At 43.5% G+C, this 25,971-nt stretch overlaps 2 protein-coding genes across 3 annotated transcripts in view; one reads left to right on the top strand and one right to left on the bottom strand.

The window, feature by feature from the left end:
- Nucleotides 1-716: 716 nt before the first annotated feature.
- LOC308320451 (3',5'-cyclic-AMP phosphodiesterase 4C-like) overlaps nt 717-25,971 on the bottom strand; it is a 121,696-nt gene continuing 96,441 nt past the window's right edge. For both annotated transcript variants that reach the window (XM_080770872.1, XM_080770871.1), the window contains 7 exons: nt 24,694-24,858; nt 20,234-20,333; nt 19,363-19,517; nt 18,069-18,191; nt 15,787-15,969; nt 3,650-3,848; nt 717-1,258 (listed from right to left, as the gene is read on the bottom strand). In XM_080770872.1, coding sequence (XP_080626998.1) covers nt 1,011-1,258; nt 3,650-3,848; nt 15,787-15,969; nt 18,069-18,191; nt 19,363-19,517; nt 20,234-20,333; nt 24,694-24,858 — 1,173 coding nt within the window. In that variant the 3' untranslated portion in view covers nt 717-1,010. The remainder of the gene's footprint in view (nt 1,259-3,649; nt 3,849-15,786; nt 15,970-18,068; nt 18,192-19,362; nt 19,518-20,233; nt 20,334-24,693; nt 24,859-25,971) is intronic.
- On the top strand, nt 16,013-18,046 carry LOC308319486 (kelch domain-containing protein 3-like; the record flags this gene model as incomplete). The annotated part of the gene is made up of 3 exons (XM_080769592.1): nt 16,013-16,097; nt 16,751-16,926; nt 17,009-18,046. Coding segments are annotated over 3 exons (1,299 nt in total), but the record flags the coding sequence as incomplete, so codon positions are not given.

Below are 25,971 nucleotides of genomic sequence, written 5' to 3' on the forward strand. Positions count from 1 at the left end.
ATTTGATCGTTTGTTCATTTGTTCATTTGTTCATTTGTTCATTTGATCGTTTGTTCATTTGCACTATATTATATTTGCTTCAAAAGTTTCCGTTCAAACATCCACACGCTTCCACGTTCTCCGTTCTCTTCACATCCCCGACGTTTCACGGTGCAAAAAACCCCCCTAAAAACGAAAGAAAAACAACCGATATTTTCCTCCGTCATCCAGGGGGGGGGCGCTCCTCCAGGTCTGAGCGTTTGTGTGGAGGAAGACGTGACCTTCTCCTTGAAACATCTGGCACTGGGCAGTAGAAACATCTGGCACTGGGCAGTAGATTTGAAGGCCTGGGCAGTAGATTTGAAGGCCTGGGCAGTAGATTTGAAGGCCTGGGCAGTAGATTTGAAGGCCTGGGCAGTAGATTTGAAGGCCTGGGCAGTAGATTTGAAGGCTTTAATCGGACTATTATCCGTTGGTGGAAAACGTACAGGTGTGAAAACGTACAAGCTCCACCCCCAGCCCACAGGTGATACAGGCTCCACCCCCCCGGCCCCGCCCACCGTAGCTCTGAGCGCGTGCAGTGCGGTTCGACGGCATGGCCGCTAACGCTACGGCAACAAAGAATAACACAGTGGAGAGTTATAGGGAACTCTGAAAGACAGAAGAGTGTACAATGTTGTCCAACGATTGTTTTTGTATTGTTTTAACGAGCAATCTGCGTTTGGAGTTTTGTAAATGTTTCAGCCGAACCACTTGGTTCTCGGACACAATTATAACATCAGATTGTAATCGTATTGCAATGTATTGTAATGTAATGTAATCGTATTGTAATTGTAATGAAAAAAAAAAAAGTTGGCCCGTAATTCTCCTTTTTGTGATTAAAAACAGACTCCTCCTCCTCCTCGGTTTGTCGTCCAACGAAAAAATATATATAAATAAATAAAAAACAGCAGATCTGTAATAACTGTGTGTTTGTTTGTAAATCTGTTTGTGATTCTCCAGTGTGACTACAGACAGGGGGGGGGGCGGGGTTATGTGCCCCCCTCCACCTTCTCACCGCCTCCGCCACTAACCCCACCCCCTGGCGTGGGCGGCTGTGACTCCTCCTCCTCCTCTACTTGGGGGGCGGGGCTGCTCTCCAGCTCAGACCCCGCCTCCTGCTCCTCCTCTTCCTCCTCCTCCTCTTCCTCCTCCAGGGTGAGTTTAAACTGGAACTTGTCGCCGGTCGTCGCGGTCGTCGATAAAATGGACGACGAGGATGAGTTGTTGGCGTCGATCGCTGTGACGGACGGAGGCAAAGAGGAGAATAGTTTAGTTTGAGGTGGTTTTGAATTCATTTGTTTCTTTAACCCGTTCTGACCTGAGATCAGATACATACGAGGTTTCCACTGGGACACACACTGGTCTGATTATAACCCATTCTGACCTGAGATCAGATTCATACGAGGTTTCCACTGGGACACACACTGGTCTGATTATAACCCATTCTGACCTGAGATCAGATACATACGAGGTTTCCACTGGGACACACACTGGTCTGATTATAACCCATTCTGACCTGAGATCAGATACATACGAGGTTTCCACTGGGACACACACTGGTCTGATTATAACCCATTCTGACCTGAGATCAGATTCTATACGAGGTTTCCACTGGGACACACACACTGGTCTGATTATAACCCATTCTGACCTGAGATCAGATTCATACGAGGTTTCCACTGGGACACACACTGGTCTGATTATAACCCATTCTGACCTGAGATCAGATTCTATACGAGGTTTCCACTGGGACACACACACTGGTCTGATTATAACCCATTCTGACCTGAGATCAGATTCATACGAGGTTTCCACTGGGACACACACTGGTCTGATTAGAACCCATTCTGACCTGAGATCAGATTCTATACGAGGTTTCCACTGGGACACACACACACACTGGTCTGATTATAACCCATTCTGCCCTGAGATCAGATTCTAAAAAAAATGTCAGCCCTTCGATTTAAAAAAAAATAGCAGACCTACATAGAAGCGAAGACCGTACGTTTCTCCATGGAAGGAAAGAAACATGCGCAGTTGAGACCAGGAAGTTGTACTAGGCATTACCACATTCTGAATTACCAAAAAGAGGACACATGCGCACGTGCATGTGCGCATGCATGTGTCGTGCGTGCGTGGTTCTGTTTGAATTAAATTAATTTGTCAAAAAAGTTTGGCTCCTAAATTTGATCAAATATGCTCTATATTAGTTATGTATTTATTTAAAGCAGTGGCTCTCAAAGGTGTGATCCAGGGACCCTCATGGTTCCTTGAGGGGGTTCCAAATGGACCCATTATAGGTCTGTAACTCTGAGAGTGTAACACATGGACCCAAATGGACCCTTACAGGTCTGTAACTCTGAGAGTGTAACACATGGACCCAAATGGACCCTTACAGGTCAGTAACTCTGAGAGTGTACGAATGGAACCAAATCATGGACCCTTACAGGTCTGTAACTCTGAGAGTCTACTAGTACAAATGGAACCAAATGGACCCTTTTATGACTTTTAACTCTGATACTGTACAAATGGAATCAAATGGGACTCTGGTTTTACTCTCGGAGTTATGGGGGTGCTTGAAATTAAAAAGTTTAAGAACCTGTATGCAGTGGCTTATCTCTTGTAAAAAGAGAGACCAGCCTATTCTCCAAACCATTATCTTATGCTTTGCTAGGTTGTACAAAATAATATTGGGTCAATTTAATTAGCAGGACTCACCTCGCGCACAGCTGCCTTGTCTGTGTTGTTAACATGACATGGGCTTGCAGGACAGAACTTTTATTTGTGACAGACACATAGTTCCTTTGCAGACAATACAATCTGCTTCTCATTGGTCAGTCACAAAGCTGAGAAAACAGTAGCCTACTTTTTCTGCATGTCAATGATGATGAGATAGTTCTTTGGCATGTCAAGCTTTCCTCACGGAGACAGCAGAGCAGCCAGCGAGCCTTTCTCTACTCTGCTCTGCGGTCGGGACCAGTGCTGTCAGACTCAGCGCGCAGCGCATGCAGAGTTATGAATAATACACATTCCGGGGTTCAGGCTGAAAGTCCACCTCTCACAGTGTTTTTCCACTACGAACCATTGAACGTGCATTGTAATACACATTGGTCTGCGTTGCGATACATATACAGGCGATATGTGTAAAACCCTGGACATTTGAAGGAATTTATAAACCCCCCCCCGGACTGCCCGGACAGCCCCGCAAAAGAGGACTTGTCCGGGCAAAAGAGGACGTATGGTAAGCCCAAATTTGTGCATGCACAACTAACTGCCTGGTCTCAACTGCGCATGCACCAAAGCATTATGGGAATTGTAGTCCAGGAAGGAAGTGAGCCCAGTGTCCATGACATCGGAGACACTGGGCTCGCAGCTAAAATCTAAAACCACATATTACACACAGAAAGACCCCCAGGAGAGCGTTCTAAATCTTCTAAACGTCATAAACTTATAATGTTTAGCAAAAAGGGTGACGTTTTGTGTAATAAATAAAATTAAAACTAAGGGCATTTTGTCTATTATTTCAGTTAGTTTTAGTTATAGCTTTCTAAACACACAATACAGTTTCAATTAATTATTCCTTTTCTAGTTTTTATTTAGTTCAGTTTTCTTTTAACTCTATACTGACCTTGGACGGAGGCTTGGTGGTCAGAGGGGGAGTGGTCTCCTGGCGGGCTGCCGGGGGGAGGGGAGGGGCTGCGGGGGATCATGCTCTGGTACCAGTCCCTGTTGTCCTCCAGGGTGTCCAGGATGTCCTGGGCGTCTGGGTGGACCAGGTCTCCCCACGTCTCCCACAGAGGGTGGACCACGTAGTCTATGAACCCAACCTGTTATAAACACACATAGGATGGGTGGACCACGTAGTCTATGAACCCAACCTGTTGAGACACAGAGGATGGGTGGACCACGTAGTCTATGAACCCAACCTGTTGAGGCACAGAGGATGGGTGGACCACAGTCTATGAACCCAACCTGTTGAGACACACAGAGGATGGGTGGACCACAGTCTATGAACCCAACCTGTTGAGACAAACATAGGATGGGTGGACCACAGTCTATTAACCCAACCTGTTGAGACACAGAGGATGGGTGGACCACAGTCTATGAACCCAACCTGTTATAAACACACAGATGATGGGTGGACCACGTAGTCTATGAACCCAACCTGTTATAAACACACAGATGATGGGTGGACCACGTAGTCTATGAACCCAACCTGTTATAAACACACAGAGGATGGGTGGACCACGTAGTCTATGAACCCAACATGTTGAGACACAGAGGATGGGTGGACCACGTAGTCTATGAACCCAACATGTTGAGACACAGAGGATGGGTGGACCACGTAGTCTATGAACCCAACATGTTGAGACACAGAGGATGGGTGGACCACGTAGTCAATGGACCCAACATGTTGAGACACAGAGGATGGGTGGACCACGTAGTCTATGAACCCAACATGTTGAGACACAGAGGATGGGTGGACCACGTAGTCTATGAACCCAACATGTTGAGACACAGAGGATGGGTGGACCACGTAGTCTATTAACCCAACATGTTGAGACACAGAGGATGGGTGGACCACGTAGTCTATGAACCCAACATGTTGAGACACAGAGGATGGGTGGACCACGTAGTCTATGAACCCAACATGTTGAGACACAGAGGATGGGTGGACCACGTAGTCTATGAACCCAACATGTTGAGACACAGAGGATGGGTGGACCACGTAGTCTATGAACCCAACATGTTGAGACACAGAGGATGGGTGGACCACGTAGTCTATGAACCCAACATGTTGAGACACAGAGGATGGGTGGACCACGTAGTCTATGAACCCAACATGTTGAGACACAGAGGATGGGTGGACCACGTAGTCTATGAACCCAACATGTTGAGACACAGAGGATGGGAGGATGGGTGGACCACGTAGTCTATGAACCCAACATGTTGAGACACAGAGGATGGGTGGACCACAGTCTATGAACCCAACATGTTGAGACACAGAGGATGGGTGGACCACGTAGTCTATGAACCCAACATGTTGAGACACAGAGGATGGGTGGACCACGTAGTCTATGAACCCAACCTGTTGAGACACAGAGGATGGGTGGACCACGTAGTCTATGAACCCAACCTGTTGAGACACAGAGGATGGGTGGACCACGTAGTCTATGAACCCAACCTGTTGAGACACAGAGGATGGGTGGACCACACAGTCTATTAACCCAACCTGTTGAGACACAGAGGATGTGTGGACCACGTAGTCTATGAACCCAACATGTTGAGACACAGAGGATGGGAGGATGGGTGGACCACACAGTCTATGAACCCAACCTGTTGAGACACAGATGATGGGTGGACCACGTAGTCTATGAACCCAACATGTTGAGACACAGAGGATGGGTGGACCACGCAGTCTATGAACCCAACATGTTGAGACACAGAGGATGGGTGGACCACGTAGTCTATGAACCCAACCTGTTGAGACACAGAGGATGGGTGGACCATGTAGTCTATGAACCCAACATGTTGAGACACAGAGGATGGGTGGACCACGTAGTCTATGAACACAACCTGTTGAGACACAGAGGATGGGTGGACCATGTAGTCTATGAACCCAACATGTTGAGACACAGAGGATGGGTGGACCACGTAGTCTATGAACCCAACATGTTGAGACACAGAGGATGGGTAGACCACGTAGTCTATGAACCCAACATGTTGAGACACAGAGGATGGGTGGACCACGTAGTCTATGAACCCAACATGTTGAGACACAGAGGATGGGTGGACCACACAGCCTATGAACCCAACCTTTTATTAACCCATCGGTGTCGTCTTAGAGCTTTTAACCACTTTAACAATCATTTTAACTCATCCCCCGCCAGGTGGCGCCACCGCCACCATTCACCACCGTTCTATTTGGTTGTAGAAGAAGAGCGCCTCCTCGTCTCCCCAAAACAGCGATGGCGGAGAGGTGGTAGCGCTGATCGGATTAATCACCGATTAGAGTCTTAAGACTCTCTGGGCTGTATTTTGCGTGTCTTAAGTACCAGGTCTTATTACCTAACTCGAGTAAACTAAAGACCTGGAGGCGTGGTCAATGCCATTTGGCTATACTGAGTGGCCAAAGAGCATTGACCACGCCTCCAGGTCTTTAGTTTACTCAAGTTAGGGAATAAGACCTGGTACTTAAGACACGCAAAATACAGCCCTGAGAGTCTTTTAGAAGTGTTCATATTTTAGATTGACGAGAGCTTTGATTAGCGGTAAACCAACTTTATAGGTTTTATCATTAAATAAAGCGCTAAATGACGCGTTAATGGCGTCGTTGTCGGCTCGGGATTTCATTAGAAAGACGTTAAAGAAGTCATTAGCGGTTATATAGAAGATTCGGTGCCGCGCTACGAGCTTGTAAATCTCTTTTTTTATCTTGAAAATGTGGCGCAAATCTTGTATATTCTTACACAGCAAATGTTTTTGACTCAAATATTTGCTTCTGGTGGTGATCCCTGGAACTACATATTCTCAGATTACATCTAATTCTGGCGTTCCTTCACATGGAATAGTTTGAGAACCACTGATATAGAAACAGAACCTATAGAAACAGAACCTATAGAAACAGAACCACTGATATAGAAACAGAACCTATAGAAACAGAACCTATAGAAACAGAACCACTGATATAGAAACAGAACCTATAGAAACAGAACCTATAGAAACAGAACCTATAGAAACAGAACCTATAGAAACAGAACCTATAGAAACAGAACCACTGATATAGAAACAGAACCTATAGAAACAGAACCTATAGAAACAGATCCACTGATATAGAAACAGAACCTATAGAAACAGAACCTATAGAAACAGAACCTATAGAAACAGATCCACTGATATAGAAACAGAACCTATAGAAACAGAACCACTGATATAGAAACAGAACCTATAGAAACAGAACCTATAGAAACAGAACCACTGATATAGAAACAGAACCTATAGAAACAGAACCACTGATATAGAAACAGAACCTATAGAAACAGAACCACTGATATAGAAACAGAACCTATAGAAACAGATCCACTGATATAGAAACAGAACCTATAGAAACAGAACCACTGATATAGAAACAGAACCTATAGAAACAGAACCTATAGAAACAGAACCTATAGAAACAGAACCACTGATATAGAAACAGAACCTATAGAAACAGAACCTATAGAAACAGAACCTATAGAAACAGAACCACTGATATAGAAACAGAACCTATAGAAACAGAACCTATAGAAACAGAACCTATAGAAACAGAACCACTGATATAGAAACAGAACCTATAGAAACAGAACCTATAGAAACAGAACCTATAGAAACAGAACCACTGATATAGAAACAGAACCTATAGAAACAGAACCTATAGAAACAGAACCTATAGAAACAGAACCTATAGAAACAGAACCACTGATATAGAAACAGAACCTATAGAAACAGAACCACTGATATAGAAACAGAACCTATAGAAACAGAACCTATAGAAACAGAACCTATAGAAACAGAACCTATAGAAAGAGAACCACTGATATAGAAACAGAACCTATAGAAACAGAACCACTGATATAGAAACAGAACCTATAGAAACAGAACCTATAGAAACAGATCCACTGATATAGAAACAGAACCTATAGAAACAGAACCACTGATATAGAAACAGAACCTATAGAAACAGAACCACTGATATAGAAACAGAACCTATAGAAACAGAACCTATAGAAACAGATCCACTGATATAGAAACAGAACCTATAGAAACAGATCCACTGATATAGAAACAGAACCTATAGAAACAGAACCTATAGAAACAGAACCTATAGAAACAGAACCTATAGAAACAGATCCACTGATATAGAAACAGAACCTATAGAAACAGAACCTATAGAAACAGAACCTATAGAAACAGAACCTATAGAAACAGAACCACTGATATAGAAACAGAACCTATAGAAACAGAACCTATAGAAACAGAACCTATAGAAACAGAACCTATAGAAAGAGAACCACTGATATAGAAACAGAACCTATAGAAACAGAACCACTGATATAGAAACAGAACCTATAGAAACAGAACCTATAGAAACAGAACCACTGATATAGAAACAGAACCTATAGAAACAGAACCTATAGAAACAGATCCACTGATATAGAAACAGAACCTATAGAAACAGAACCTATAGAAACAGAACCACTGATATAGAAACAGAACCTATAGAAACAGAACCTATAGAAACAGATCCACTGATATAGAAACAGAACCTATAGAAACAGAACCACTGATATAGAAACAGAACCTATAGAAACAGAACCACTGATATAGAAACAGAACCTATAGAAACAGAACCACTGATATAGAAACAGAACCTATAGAAACAGAACCACTGATATAGAAACAGAACCTATAGAAACAGAACCTATAGAAACAGATCCACTGATATAGAAACAGAACCTATAGAAACAGAACCACTGATATAGAAACAGAACCTATAGAAACAGATCCACTGATATAGAAACAGAACCTATAGAAACAGAACCTATAGAAACAGAACCACTGATATAGAAACAGAACCTATAGAAACAGAACCTATAGAAACAGATCCACTGATATAGAAACAGAACCTATAGAAACAGAACCACTGATATAGAAACAGAACCTATAGAAACAGAACCACTGATATAGAAACAGAACCTATAGAAACAGAACCTATAGAAACAGATCCACTGATATAGAAACAGAACCTATAGAAACAGATCCACTGATATAGAAACAGAACCTATAGAAACAGAACCTATAGAAACAGAACCTATAGAAACAGAACCACTGATATAGAAACAGAACCTATAGAAACAGAACCTATAGAAACAGAACCTATAGAAACAGAACCTATAGAAACAGAACCTATAGAAACAGAACCTATAGAAACAGAACCACTGATATAGAAACAGAACCTATAGAAACAGAACCTATAGAAACAGAACCTATAGAAACAGAACCTATAGAAACAGAACCTATAGAAACAGAACCTATAGAAACAGAATCTAGAAACAGAACCTATAGAAACAGAACCTATAGAAACAGAACCTATAGAAACAGAACCACTGATATAGAAACAGAACCTATAGAAACAGAACCTATAGAAACAGAACCACTGATATAGAAACAGAACCTATAGAAACAGAACCTATAGAAACAGAACCTATAGAAACAGAACCACTGATATAGAAACAGAACCTATAGAAACAGATCCACTGATATAGAAACAGAACCTATAGAAACAGAACCACTGATATAGAAACAGAACCTATAGAAACAGAACCTATAGAAACAGAACCTATAGAAACAGAACCTATAGAAACAGAACCTATAGAAACAGAACCTATAGAAACAGAACCACTGATATAGAAACAGAACCTATAGAAACAGAACCTATAGAAACAGAACCTATAGAAACAGAACCTATAGAAACAGAACCACTGATATAGAAACAGAACCTATAGAAACAGATCCACTGATATAGAAACAGAACCTATAGAAACAGAACCACTGATATAGAAACAGAACCTATAGAAACAGAACCTATAGAAACAGAACCTATAGAAACAGAACCTATAGAAAGAGAACCACTGATATAGAAACAGAACCTATAGAAACAGAACCTATAGAAACAGAACCTATAGAAACAGAACCACTGATATAGAAACAGAACCTATAGAAACAGAACCTATAGAAACAGAACCTATAGAAACAGAACCTATAGAAACAGAACCTATAGAAACAGAACCTATAGAAACAGAATCTAGAAACAGAACCTATAGAAACAGAACCTATAGAAACAGAACCTATAGAAACAGAACCACTGATATAGAAACAGAACCTATAGAAACAGAACCTATAGAAACAGAACCACTGATATAGAAACAGAACCTATAGAAACAGAACCTATAGAAACAGAACCTATAGAAACAGAACCACTGATATAGAAACAGAACCTATAGAAACAGATCCACTGATATAGAAACAGAACCTATAGAAACAGAACCACTGATATAGAAACAGAACCTATAGAAACAGAACCTATAGAAACAGAACCTATAGAAACAGAACCTATAGAAACAGAACCTATAGAAACAGAACCACTGATATAGAAACAGAACCTATAGAAACAGAACCTATAGAAACAGAACCTATAGAAACAGAACCACTGATATAGAAACAGAACCTATAGAAACAGATCCACTGATATAGAAACAGAACCTATAGAAACAGAACCACTGATATAGAAACAGAACCTATAGAAACAGAACCTATAGAAACAGAACCTATAGAAACAGAACCTATAGAAAGAGAACCACTGATATAGAAACAGAACCTATAGAAACAGAACCTATAGAAACAGAACCTATAGAAACAGAACCACTGATATAGAAACAGAACCTATAGAAACAGAACCTATAGAAACAGATCCACTGATATAGAAACAGAACCTATAGAAACAGAACCACTGATATAGAAACAGAACCTATAGAAACAGAACCACTGATATAGAAACAGAACCTATAGAAACAGAACCTATAGAAACAGAACCTATAGAAACAGAACCTATAGAAAGAGAACCACTGATATAGAAACAGAACCTATAGAAACAGAACCTATAGAAACAGAACCTATAGAAACAGAACCACTGATATAGAAACAGAACCTATAGAAACAGAACCTATAGAAACAGATCCACTGATATAGAAACAGAACCTATAGAAACAGAACCTATAGAAACAGAACCACTGATATAGAAACAGAACCTATAGAAACAGAACCTATAGAAACAGAACCTATAGAAACAGAACCTATAGAAAGAGAACCACTGATATAGAAACAGAACCTATAGAAACAGAACCTATAGAAACAGAACCTATAGAAACAGAACCACTGATATAGAAACAGAACCTATAGAAACAGAACCTATAGAAACAGATCCACTGATATAGAAACAGAACCTATAGAAACAGAACCACTGATATAGAAACAGAACCTATAGAAACAGAACCTATAGAAACAGAACCTATAGAAACAGAACCTATAGAAACAGAACCTATAGAAACAGAACCACTGATATAGAAACAGAACCTATAGAAACAGAACCTATAGAAACAGAACCTATAGAAACAGAACCACTGATATAGAAACAGAACCTATAGAAACAGATCCACTGATATAGAAACAGAACCTATAGAAACAGAACCACTGATATAGAAACAGAACCTATAGAAACAGAACCTATAGAAACAGAACCTATAGAAACAGAACCTATAGAAAGAGAACCACTGATATAGAAACAGAACCTATAGAAACAGAACCTATAGAAACAGAACCTATAGAAACAGAACCACTGATATAGAAACAGAACCTATAGAAACAGAACCTATAGAAACAGATCCACTGATATAGAAACAGAACCTATAGAAACAGAACCACTGATATAGAAACAGAACCTATAGAAACAGAACCACTGATATAGAAACAGAACCTATAGAAACAGAACCTATAGAAACAGAACCTATAGAAACAGAACCTATAGAAAGAGAACCACTGATATAGAAACAGAACCTATAGAAACAGAACCTATAGAAACAGAACCTATAGAAACAGAACCACTGATATAGAAACAGAACCTATAGAAACAGAACCTATAGAAACAGATCCACTGATATAGAAACAGAACCTATAGAAACAGAACCTATAGAAACAGAACCACTGATATAGAAACAGAACCTATAGAAACAGAACCTATAGAAACAGAACCTATAGAAACAGAACCTATAGAAAGAGAACCACTGATATAGAAACAGAACCTATAGAAACAGAACCTATAGAAACAGAACCTATAGAAACAGAACCACTGATATAGAAACAGAACCTATAGAAACAGAACCTATAGAAACAGATCCACTGATATAGAAACAGAACCTATAGAAACAGAACCACTGATATAGAAACAGAACCTATAGAAACAGAACCACTGATATAGAAACAGAACCTATAGAAACAGATCCACTGATATAGAAACAGAACCTATAGAAACAGAACCTATAGAAACAGAACCTATAGAAACAGATCCACTGATATAGAAACAGAACCTATAGAAACAGATCCACTGATATAGAAACAGAACCTATAGAAACAGAACCTATAGAAACAGAACCTATAGAAACAGAACCTATAGAAACAGAACCTATAGAAACAGATCCACTGATATAGAAACAGAACCTATAGAAACAGAACCTATAGAAACAGAACCTATAGAAACAGATCCACTGATATAGAAACAGAACCTATAGAAACAGAACCTATAGAAACAGAACCTATAGAAACAGAACCTATAGAAACAGAACCACTGATATAGAAACAGAACCTATAGAAACAGAACCTATAGAAACAGAACCTATAGAAACAGAACCTATAGAAACAGAACCTATAGAAACAGAACCACTGATATAGAAACAGAACCTATAGAAACAGAACCTATAGAAACAGAACCACTGATATAGAAACAGAACCTATAGAAACAGAACCTATAGAAACAGAACCTATAGAAACAGAACCTATAGAAACAGAACCTATAGAAACAGAACCACTGATATAGAAACAGAACCTATAGAAACAGAACCTATAGAAACAGAACCTATAGAAACAGAACCACTGATATAGAAACAGAACCTATAGAAACAGAACCACTGATATAGAAACAGAACCTATAGAAACAGAACCTATAGAAACAGATCCACTGATATAGAAACAGAACCTATAGAAACAGAACCACTGATATAGAAACAGAACCTATAGAAACAGAACCTATAGAAACAGAACCTATAGAAACAGAACCACTGATATAGAAACAGAACCTATAGAAACAGAACCTATAGAAACAGAACCTATAGAAACAGAACCTATAGAAACAGAACCTATAGAAACAGAACCACTGATATAGAAACAGAACCTATAGAAACAGAACCTATAGAAACAGAACCTATAGAAACAGAACCTATAGAAACAGAACCACTGATATAGAAACAGAACCTATAGAAACAGAACCTATAGAAACAGAACCTATAGAAACAGAACCTATAGAAACAGAACCACTGATATAGAAACAGAACCTATAGAAACAGAACCTATAGAAACAGAACCTATAGAAACAGAACCTATAGAAACAGAACCACTGATATAGAAACAGAACCTATAGAAACAGAACCTATAGAAACAGATCCACTGATATAGAAACAGAACCTATAGAAACAGAACCACTGATATAGAAACAGAACCTATAGAAACAGAACCTATAGAAACAGAACCTATAGAAACAGAACCTATAGAAACAGAACCACTGATATAGAAACAGAACCTATAGAAACAGAACCTATAGAAACAGAACCTATAGAAACAGAACCACTGATATAGAAACAGAACCTATAGAAACAGAACCACTGATATAGAAACAGAACCTATAGAAACAGAACCTATAGAAACAGATCCACTGATATAGAAACAGAACCTATAGAAACAGAACCACTGATATAGAAACAGAACCTATAGAAACAGAACCTATAGAAACAGAACCTATAGAAACAGAACCACTGATATAGAAACAGAACCTATAGAAACAGAACCTATAGAAACAGAACCTATAGAAACAGAACCTATAGAAACAGAACCTATAGAAACAGAACCACTGATATAGAAACAGAACCTATAGAAACAGAACCTATAGAAACAGAACCTATAGAAACAGAACCACTGATATAGAAACAGAACCTATAGAAACAGAACCTATAGAAACAGAACCTATAGAAACAGAACCTATAGAAACAGAACCACTGATATAGAAACAGAACCTATAGAAACAGAACCTATAGAAACAGAACCTATAGAAACAGAACCTATAGAAACAGAACCACTGATATAGAAACAGAACCTATAGAAACAGAGGTATTTCCAAAAATGTTTTACTATTTTGCAAAACATTTTTTATAGTTGGCCAGTCTACACAAGCTCACAACGTGTCAATGTAGATTGGCCAGTTGAACTATTCAAAAAGGTTTTCCAAAATAGTAAAGAAAAGGCAAATACGTTTAGAGATGAGGGGTTTAGGGATGAGGGGTTTAGGGATAAGGGGTTTAGGGATAAGGGGTTTAGGGATGAGGGGTTTAGGGTTAGGGTTAAATAAGTTTAGGGATGAGGGGTTTAGGGATGAGGGGTTTAGGGATAAGGGGTTTAGTGATGAGGGGTTTAGGGTTAGGGTTAAATAAGTTTAGGGATGAGGGGTTTAGGGATGAGGGGTTTAGGGATGAGGGGTTTAGGGATGAGGGGTTTAGGGATGAGGGGTTTAGGGATGAGGGGTTTAGGGATGAGGGGTTTAGGGATGAGGGGTTTAGGGATAAGGGGTTTAGGGATAAGGGGTTTAGTGATGAGGGGTTTAGGGTTAGGGTTAAATAAGTTTAGGGATGAGGGGTTTAGGGATGAGGGGTTTAGGGATGAGGGGTTTAGGGATGAGGGGTTTAGGGATGAGGGGTTTAGGGATGAGGGGTTTAGGGATGAGGGGTTTAGGGATAAGGGGTTTAGGGATAAGGGGTTTAGTGATGAGGGGTTTAGGGTTAGGGTTAAATAAGTTTAGGGATGAGGGGTTTAGTGATGAGGGGTTTAGGGATGAGGGGTTTAGGGATGAGGGGTTTAGGGATGAGGGGTTTAGGGATAAGGGGTTTAGGGATAAGGGGTTTAGTGATGAGGGGTTTAGGGTTAGGGTTAAATAAGTTTAGGGATGAGGGGTTTAGTGATGAGGGGTTTAGGGTTAGGGTTAAATAAGTTTAGGGATGAGGGGTTTAGGGTTAGGGTTAAATAAGTTTAGGGATGAGGGGTTTAGGGATGAGGGGTTTAGGGTTAGGGTTAAATAAGTTTAGGGATGAGGGGTTTAGTGATGAGGGGTTTAGGGTTAGGGTTAAATAAGTTTAGGGATGAGGGGTTTAGGGTTAGGGTTAAATAAGTTTAGGGATGAGGGGTTTAGGGATAAGGGGTTTAGGGTTAGGGTTAAATAAGTTTAGGGATGAGGGTGATGAAAATGGAGCCCGTAGTCTATGAACCCGACCTATTGAGACACACAGAAACTCTCCATAAACAGAACATTACCTGGTTCTTCATAAACAGAACAATTACCTGGTTCTTCATAAACAGAACATTACCTGGTTCTTCTCTCCATAAACAGAACATTACCTGGTTCTTCTCTCCATGAACAGAACATTACCTGGTTCTTCATAAACAGAACATTACCTGGTTCTTCTCTTCATAAACAGAACAATTACCTGGTTCTTCATAAACAGAACATTACCTGGTTCTTCTCTCCATGAACAGAACATTACCTGGTTCTTCATAAACAGAACATTACCTGGTTCTTCTCTTCATAAACAGAACAATTACCCGGTTCTTCATAAACAGAACAATTACCTGGTTCTTCATAAACAGAACATTACCTGGTTCTTCTCTCCATAAACAGAACATTACCTGGTTCTTCTCTCCATGAACAGAACATTACCTGGTTCTTCATAAACAGAACATTACCTGGTTCTTCTCTTCATAAACAGAACAATTACCTGGTTCTTCATAAACAGAACATTACCTGGTTCTTCATAAACAGAACAATTACCTGGTTCTCCATGAACAGAACATTACCTGGTTCTTCTCCACCGAGGCGTTGTGTCTGTCACACATGGGGCTGATCTCCATGGCCTCGTCTCTCTCGCGGTCTCCCTGCGTGAAGAACTCCACCATGATGCGCTCGGTCCACTGACGGTACAGCTGTAGCGGTTTGGTGGGGTTGGAGAGGTCCGCACAGTGGACCATGTTCTGGAGAACCTACAACACACAGAGTACAGCTGAGAGGTCCACACAGTGGACCATGTTCTGGAGAACCTACAACACACAGAGTACAGCTGAGAGGTCCGGACAGTGGACCATGTTCTGGAGAACCTACAACACACAGAGTACAGCTGAGAGGTCCGCACAGTGGACCATGTTCTGGAGAACCTACAACACACAGAGTACAGAGAGGTCTGCACAGTGGACCATGTTCTGGAGAACCTACAACACACAGAGCACAGCTGAGAGATCCGCACAGTGGACCATGTTCTGGAGAACCTACAACACACAGAGTACAGAGAGGTCCGCACAGTGGACCATGTTCTGGAGAACCTACAACACACAGAGTACAGAGAGGTCCGCACAGTGGACCATGTTCTGGAGAACCTACAACACACAGAGTACAGAGAGGTCCACACAGTGGACCATGTTCTGGAGAACCTACAACACACAGAGTACAGCTGAGAGGTCCGCACAGTGGACCATGTTCTGGAGAACCTACAACACACAGAGCACAGCTGTAGGTTCTGTAGGTGCATCCCTGTGGCGATCGATGCCTGAAGTGAAAAGCAGAAAAAGGAAAAGAAGGATATGGACGTTTTTCATCTAAACTGCTCATCATGGCCTCCCAGCAGGTCTGTCATGCCCAAATATGGGGTCCCTGATGTGACCTCACAGGTATGACACCAACAATCCGGCCAGTATGATAAAAAGCACTGCAGCCTCAGGGATAGGTCAGTTTGAATCAACCTCTCCAAGACTCAATTCTTCACCACAGATCTCTACGGGACTGTTATCTTCAAGACTGTTATCTTCAAGACTGTTATCTTCAACACAGATCTCTACAGGACTGTTATCTTCAAGGCTGTTATCTTCAAGACTGTTATCTTCAACACAGATCTCTACAGGACTGTTATCTTCAAGGCTGTTATCTTCAAGACTCTTTCAACCGAGGTTCCAACAGCCATAGCATCCCAGAAGTGTACTCCTTTGACTCTCCTTTCCTTCGGCTCTTGAGCTCTTCATTGTTTTACAGAGCAGGAAACAACAGGTTTACTTCAACTCTAAAAACGAACTCTTAAAACATGCTTTCCTGGACGGTGCATCAGAAAGCATCACCAGAGAAAGACACCAGCTTTACTGCTTTAAAAGGAACAACGAGGATCAGATTGACGTACAGGTCTTCAACACAGTGACTTTACTCTGGAGGAGGTTGACCCCAGTGAGACCTGGACAAGAGAAACGTCCCTCCATCAACCGCGGACACACAGCTGTACTGATTGAATATATTGTCTACTTCTGGGGAGGGTGGGATTCTGACTGCAATGTTCTCAAGGCCTTTGATGTCGATGCCCACAGATGGTTCAAACCACAGGTTTCTGGGACCGTTCCAAAGGGGAGGAGCTACCACTCAGCCTGTGTTTTGGGGAAGGTCATGTTTATTCATGGGGGACGGACACATGAATATACATCTATACCAATGAATAATGACATCTACAAGTTGGACACCACCACAATGGTCTGGACTTTAATTAACACCAGAGGAACTCCACCTCCTGTTTCATACGGTCACTCTGCTACCATCATCGGGACAAAGATGTTTGTATTTGGAGGCTATGGGTGGGGTCAGTACAACAACACCATCTACAACAACACCATCAGAGTGTTTGACACAGAGACCAACCAATGGCTGGACACACCTTCTACACAGCTTCTACCAGGAGGACGCTGGGATCATTCAGCCTTTACCTACCATGGAGAGCTGTACATATTTGGTGGCTGGGCATGCTACGGTAACATTGAGTACTTAAATGATCTGTGGAAATTCAGTCCAGAGACGTTCTCCTGGAAGAAGGTTGAGCCCAAGGGGAAACCCCCGCCCCCCACATATAGTATGTGCTGTTGCATGGTGGGAGATCGTGTCATCCTCTTTGGAGGAGCCAAAACACCAGGTGACCTGTATGTCTTAGACTTCAGTCCGAGCCTCAAGACATTATGTAAGCTAGCAGTTATTCAGTACGGTCTGGAGCAGTCTGGACTCCCACAAAACGTCAGGTGGGAACTGGCAGCCGCGGCTGATCAGAGTCAATACTAACCTGTATGCGGTCGGAGTAGTTGTCGAGCAGCAGGACTCCCAGGCTGGTCACCTTCTTGGTCTCCACCATGGTCTTCATGTCCGCCAGAGTGTTCATGTGCTTGGACATGTCTGTGGCCAGCACCTGATGAATGAAAACATTATTATTATTAATACATTACAGTACATGTTCATGTCTGTGTCCATACAGCACCTGATGAATGAAAACATTATTATTATTAATACATTACAGTACATGTTCATGTCTGTGTCCATACAGCACCTGATGAATGAATACATTATTATGAATACATTACAGTACATGTTCATGTCTGTGTCCATACAGCACCTGCACACATCCAAATGAATGAAAAAAAGTGAGGAAATGGTGGATACAAACAGTTGTACTTCATCAACTTCATAAAACGTAAAAGAAGTTTCGACTCTAAACGGGTCTTCACAGTGGCGTGCACAGACATTTAGAGGGGCAGGAGGTGCTCCAGTTGAAAAAAAGGGCACCTTGTGCAGCGTGTGGAACCGGCCGGCTGCCTTAAAACACAATCGGTGCCGGAAGTTCTTCAAAATAGGAGCTCTGGGGTGCCAGAGTTGTGTGGTCGCTTTTACTCTGAAACCCACGACCCGGAAACAATCTAGTAAAAAGAAGTTTACTTCACATTGCTAGCTTACATTGCGATCGTTTTCTTTCATTTTTTAAGGGCACGTCGCTGTCCAGAGGGCAAGGGCAGGTGGTGCTCTAGCGCCCCCTAGTGTCATTCTGCGCAACTGAGTCTTCATCAGGGCAAGAATGAGCAGATCGCCGCCTTGTGTTTAGTATTCGTTGCATCTCCATCGAGCACCTGCATGGTTTTCTTTTTGACATTTTTTTTTATATATATTTTTATCCCACGATTTTGTAACCCATTTTTCACCCCTGTGTCAATCATCTAATGTGATCCTGGGCTCTACACACCCTCCGCCAACCTAGTCCCCATATATGGGGGACATGGGGAGAGCAACGGACTTGAACTCATGCTTCCTTCATGTATGATGAGTCCAAGTTGCTCCTTTACACCCGACAGGGGGGAGTTTCCCTGGTTGGACGTAGCGCGTGGAAGGAACACGTTATTCCAACCAGTTCCTTTCCCCTCCATCAGGCGCCCCGGCTGGCCAGGGGGAGGCAGTATAGAGACCAGTTCCTTTCCCCTCCATCAGGCGCCGCTCTCTAGTACCCTACACTGACTGGTCTCACCATGACCATCTAGTACCCTACACTGACTGGCCTCACCATGTCTACACTGAGTCTACACTGGTCTCACCATGTCGATGACCATCTTGCGCAGCGCGTCATGCTGCTTCTTGCTGAGGTTCTGGAAGATGTTACAGGCGTCGTCCTGCAGCAGCTTGAAGCCCACGGCCAGGTGGTGGTTCTCCAGGACAGACGAGTCGTTGTACATCAGAGCCAGCTCTGAGCCTGAGGAGGACGAGGAGGAGGAGCTGGGTTAATATAACTGGAGGAGGAGGAGGAGGAGGAGCTGGGTTAATATCACTGGAGGAGGAGGAGGAGGAGTAGTGGCTCCCTGCTTGGCACTCAGCATCAAGGGTTGGATTGGGCGGCAAGACCCTGCAATATAACTATGTACTGTACTGTACTGTACTGTACTGTACTGTACTGTACTGTACTGTACTGTACTGTACTGTACTGTACTGTACTGTACTGTACTGTACTGTACTGTACTGTACTGTACTTGTACATCATTGCCAGGGGATATATTTGATGTACATCAAGCTTTCCTCACGTTACAGAAACAGGATAGGCTGCCCCCTATGGACCACGGCAACACTTAGTCACTCACTCACTTGCTTACTTACTCTGAGCCTGAGGAGGCGGAGGAGGAGCTTAACATCTAGTCAGCATCCATGATGTCTCTGAAGGTACGTTCACAAGAAAAAGTACAATAAGTGTGTTTATAAAGTGGCTGCATCTGGGGCTGAATCCACCACAGTGATGAGCATCTGTGCAAACACTACTGGCCTGTGTTCAGGCAGAGGAGAGAGAGAGAGGGGGACGCACACGGAGATTAGACACACCATCGGACCGACATGCAGGAAAGAACGGTCGGACATGCGCCGCTCCCGTGCTTGTGGTTGTGTCTAAACGAAAGCCTACAACCAGAGGAGAGAACCTACTTGTGTTGATGAGGAACTGGTTGGTGACCCCTGGATGGTCCACATCGTGAATGGCAGCAGCAAAGAGGACGGCCATGATCTCCAGGTCTGTGAAGACGTCCTGATGGACAACACAACATCACATCATCAACATACAACATGACCTCCAGGTCTGTGAAACACAACATCACATCATCAACATACAACATGACCTCCAGGCCTGTGAAACACAACATCACGTCATCAACATACAACATGACCTCCAGGTCTGTGAAACACAACATCACATCATCAACATACAACATGACCTCCAGGTCTGTGAAACACAACATCACATCATCAACATACAACATGACCTCCAGGTGTGTGAAGACGTCCTGATGGACAACACAACATCACATAGCCAACATCAGAAAATTAGTTTATAGCACAGGCAGTGGCGGCCTTATATTATGTTTCAATTGAAACAGGCCTCGAGCCTCCAGGCTTTACCTCCAGGGAAAAAGTAGTAGTAGTAGTAGTAATATTGCATTGCATCGCAGCCTTCCAATAAGCCTTGTCAATTATTCGGCCTCAACCTGTAACGTCCTCTTACCACTAGATGGCAGCAGCTAATAACCACTGCAGGTACTTGACCTGTCGTGTCACATTGACCTGTGTTGTTTGGTTGTAATTGTTCCCACTTCCCAGTGAGAGTTGCGATTGCGTCATCGTATAGCCTATTCTGCCTCCCAACAGTCATTTCAAGACAAAGTGAAATTGTTTAATCAAGCTGCTTTTGTGTATTTTTCTACTTGACTCCATATTTGGGCAAGGCTGACAAATAACTCCATATATGGGCATAAAAGGGACACCGTCATAATAACTGGGTGGGGATTGCATTTCCAACTTGCATCGTTCCAAGTAGGCCAGTGCCCAACGCTCACTGCTCTAGTTTCAATAAATGCTTTTTTTTAAATAGTAAAAAACTGTGCAATTACTCATTTTTGTTCTTGAGATTAAACACATTAGCCACTGAAAAATCAAGATGGCTGCCACATTTCCAAGATGGCCACCTCAGGACACCATTTTGTGAGCAACTTGGTGTAGAATTGTCCGATATGTATGAAAGCATACCTTCTTGACCACAGAGAAGCCAGGTGTAGCCTGTACCACAGAGAAGCCAGGTGTAGCCTACAGAGAAGCCAGGTGTAGCATATACCACATAGACGCCAGGTCTAGCCTGTACCACAGAGAAGCCAGGTGTAGCCTGTACCACAGAGAAGCCAGGTGTAGCCTGTACCACAGAGAAGCCAGGTGTAGCCTGTACCACAGAGAAGCCAGGTGTAGCCTGTACCAGAGAAGCCAGGTGTAGCCTGTACCACAGAGAAGCCAGGTGTAACCTGTACCACAGAGAAGCCAGGTGTAACCTGTACCACAGAGAAGCCAGGTGTAGCCTGTACCACAGAGAAGCCAGGTGTAGCCTACAGAGAAGCCAGGTGTAGCCTGTACCACAGAGAAGCCAGGTGTAGCCTACAGAGAAGCCAGGTGTAGCCTATACCACATAGAAGCCAGGTGTAGCCTGTACCACAGAGAAGCCAGGTGTAGCCTACAGAGAAGCCAGGTGTAGCCTGTACCACATAGAAGCCAGGTGTAGCCTATACCACATAGAAGCCAGGTGTAGCCTATACCACATAGAAGCCAGGTGTAGCCTACAGAGAAGCCAGGTGTAGCCTGTACCACAGAGAAGCCAGGTGTAGCCTGTACCACAGAGAAGCCAGGTGTAGCCTGTACCACAGAGAAGCCAGGTGTAGCCTGTACCACAGAGAAGCCAGGTGTAGCCTGTACCACAGAGAAGCCAGGTGTAGCCTGTACCAGAGAAGCCAGGTGTAGCCTGTACCACAGAGAAGCCAGGTGTAACCTGTACCACAGAGAAGCCAGGTGTAGCCTATACCACAGAGAAGCCAGGTGTAGCCTGTACCACAGAGAAGCCAGGTGTAACCTGTACCACAGAGAAGCCAGGTGTAGCCTGTACCACAGAGAAGCCAGGTGTAGCCTACAGAGAAGCCAGGTGTAGCCTGTACCACAGAGAAGCCAGGTGTAGCCTACAGAGAAGCCAGGTGTAGTCTATACCACATAGAAGCCAGGTGTAGCCTGTACCACAGAGAAGCCAGGTGTAGCCTACAGAGAAGCCAGGTGTAGCCTGTACCACATAGAAGCCAGGTGTAGCCTATACCACATAGAAGCCAGGTGTAGCCTATACCACATAGAAGCCAGGTGTAGCCTGTACCACAGAGAAGCCAGGTGTAGCCTGTACCACAGAGAAGCCAGGTGTAGCCTGTACCACAGAGAAGCCAGAAGCTACGAGCTTGTAGATCTGCTATTTTGAAAAATCGAAGAACGACTGACATTTTTAGAATCTGATCTCAGGTCAGAATGGGTTGATCAGACCAGTGTGTGTCCAGTGGAAACCTAGTATGAATCTGATCTCAGGTCAGAATGGGTTAGATATGTGTGACATTTTCCTCATATTGTTCAGCCCTAGTTGCTATGGTGATCAATTTACCATATTAGGGAGGTCAGCAGGCCTCGGCTAGCCGCGATTGGTCAAACCAAACCATTGGCTTCACGGATTGGCCAAACTCTGCGTGATGTTTATGCATCTGAACCAATATAAGTGAAGACAGAATATTCCATGATTTTTCACAGCAGGATTTGACCAATAGGATACCATTGACCAATAGGATACCATTGACCAATAGGATACCACTGACCAATAGGATAACATTGACCAAAAGGATACCATTGACCAATAGGATACCATTGACCAATAGGACTTATCTATCCTAGTGAGTAATGTTACGCTGGGCGGAGCGTCTGAGAGGACCAGAGACAGCCAATCACAGAGCTGTAACAGTGAGACACTGTGTGTACTGCTTTGGAGTTGAGAAGAAGATTGATGTGAACGTCTTCAACACAAAGTCTTTGATCTGGAGGAAGTTGACCCCAGAGACCCGTGGAACAGGAGAACGCCACCATGAGGTTCCCTCTGGGCGCTGGGGCCGCACAGCTGTGCTGATTGAAGACACAGTCTACCTCTGGGGAGGGTGGCCTTACTGCAATGTGCTTTATGCATTTGATGTTGACGCCCACACATGGTTCAAACCACAGGTTTCTGGGACCGTTCCAGAGGGGAGTAGCTACCACTCAGCCTGTGTTTTGGGGAAGGACATGTTTATTCATGGAGGACGAACCGAGACTGAATACACTAATGACATCTACAAGTTGGACACCACCACGATGGTCTGGACTTTAATTAACACCAGAGGAACTCCACCTCCTGCTACAGTAGGTCACTCTGCTACCATCATCGGGACAAAGATGTATGTATTTGGAGGCTATGGGAGGGATCAGTACTACAACGCCATCAGAGTGTTTGACACAGAGACCAACCAATGGCTGGACACACCTTCTACACAGCTTCTACCAGGAGGACGCTATGGTCATTCAGCCTTTACCTACAATGGAGAGGTGCACATATATGGTGGTCACAACGGTAGCAAGTACTTTGATGATGTGTGGAAATTCAGTCCAGAGACGTTCTCCTGGAAGAAGGTTAAGCCCAAGGGGAAAGGACCGCCTCCGACACAAAGCATGTGCTGTTGCATGATGGGAGATCGTGTCATCCTCTTTGGAGGAACCAACACCTCTGGTGACCTGTATGTCTTAGACTTCAGTCCGAGCCTCAAGACATTATGTAAGCTATCAGTTATTCAGAACGGTCTGGAGCAGTCTGGACTCCCACACAACGTCAGGTGGGAACTGGCAGCCATGACTATAGCAAACAGCTGCTGATTGAACAAGAAAACAAATAATACTTTAAAATGAAGAATAAAAAGTATAAATAACAGCGTGGAACAAATAAAAGAAGGACATGGGTAGGTAGGTGGGTAGGTAGGTAGGTAGGTGGGTAGGTAGGTGGGTAGGTAGGTGGGCGGGTAGGTGGGTAGGTAGGTAGGTAGCAAGGTTATAATAGTAAGCAGTGTGGACTGAACCATTACCTCCAGGGCGGGGGGGGGGCTGAACCATTACCTCCAGGGCGGGGGGGGGGGCTGAACCATTACCTCCAGGGGCGGGGGGGGGGCTGAACCATTACCTCCAGGGCGGGGGGGGGGGGGGCAGTGTGGACTGAACCATTACCTCCAGGGCGGGGGGGGGGGGGGCAGTGTGGACTGAACCATTACCTCCAGGGGCGGGGGGGGGGCTGAACCATTACCTCCAGGGCGGGGGGGGGGGGGGCAGTGTGGACTGAACCATTACCTCCAGGGCGGGGGGGGGGCTGAACCATTACCTCCAGGGCGGGGGGGGGGGGGGGGGCAGTGTGGACTGAACCATTACCTCCAGGGGGGGGGGGGGGGGGGGTGAACCATTACCTCCAGGGGGGGGCAGTGTGGACTGAACCATTATCTCCAGGGGGGGGGCAGTGTGGACTGAACCATTACCTCCAGGGCGGGGGACGACAGCAGGACGTGCGTGGACTGCACCACGTCGGCGGCGTGGATGTTGTTGTGGTAGGCGACGTCGCGGTGGTAGTGGTCCTCCAACGTCATCATGAAGGTGATGAAGGTGTCCGACGGGATCTGGAAGGACTTCAGGAGCTCTCGTTCCTGGAGGAGGAGGAGGAGGAGGAGGAGGAGGAGGAGAAGGAGGAGGAGGAGGAGGAGAAGGAGGAGCTACATGATCGGTTCTAGTGAGCAGAAATAATCAATAATAAGCAGACCCGGCAACCTGACTGTAGAAAGTAACGGTACAGTAAAGAACCTGGGGGTTATTATTGATTCTGAATTTAATTTTAATTCACACATAAATCATGTTACCAAGATTGCCTTTTTTTCACCTTAGAAATATTGCACGGATCAGAGCCTATTTGTCCTTGGACGATGCAAAAACGCTAATCCACGCCTTTGTTTTTTCTCGGCTTGATTACTGCAATGCACTTTTTTCAGGACTGCCTAAGAAAACAACTGACAGATTACAACTTGTCCAAAATGCAGCAGCCAGAGTTTTAACTAGAACTAAGATGAGAGAACATATTACTCCAGTTTTAGCTTCACTGCACTGGCTTCTGGCTTCTGGTTACTTGTTTATAAAGCTCTCAATGGTCTCGCACCTTCCTACCTACATGACTGCCTGCCTAAATATGTCCCAAACCGCCCCCTAAGGTCTTCCACTGCTGGCCTGCTCGCTTTGCCTAAAAACGGTGACTAAAATATACGGTGAAGCAGCTTTCTGCTTCTAGGGGCCGACGGCGTGGAACAAACTCCTACTGTACCTTCGACAGGCAGCCTCTGTAGTTTAACAAACTCCCACTGTACCTTCGACAGGCAGCCTCTGTAGATATTTTTAAAGCACAGCTCAAGACCCACTTCTACACTCTTGCTTTTAATTGATCTTAATTTTTTTTGTTATTAATGTCCTCACTGTATTGCATTACTGCTCTTGTTTTTTAATGTTTATGCCTTGCTTTCCTTCTCTTTCTTTATCGCTCTGTAAAGCACTTTGAGCTGCATTTCATGTCATGAAAGGTGCTCTACAAATAAACCTTTATTATTATCATTACGTCAGCATGGATTCAATGTTCTCAGAGTCTTTAGAGATGAGGCCAATAGGACTCTAGGATTCTAAAATCCTAAGAGTTTTTTGAAAAACCCATGTTTCTATGTCAGTGGTGTTCAACCTTTTTCATGTCCATAATTATCTGTATTTTGGCTGCGATATGT

This window comes from Protomyctophum bolini (assembly GCF_963924005.1).
Source record: "Protomyctophum bolini genome assembly, chromosome: 8".
NCBI lineage: Eukaryota > Metazoa > Chordata > Actinopteri > Myctophiformes > Myctophidae > Protomyctophum > Protomyctophum bolini.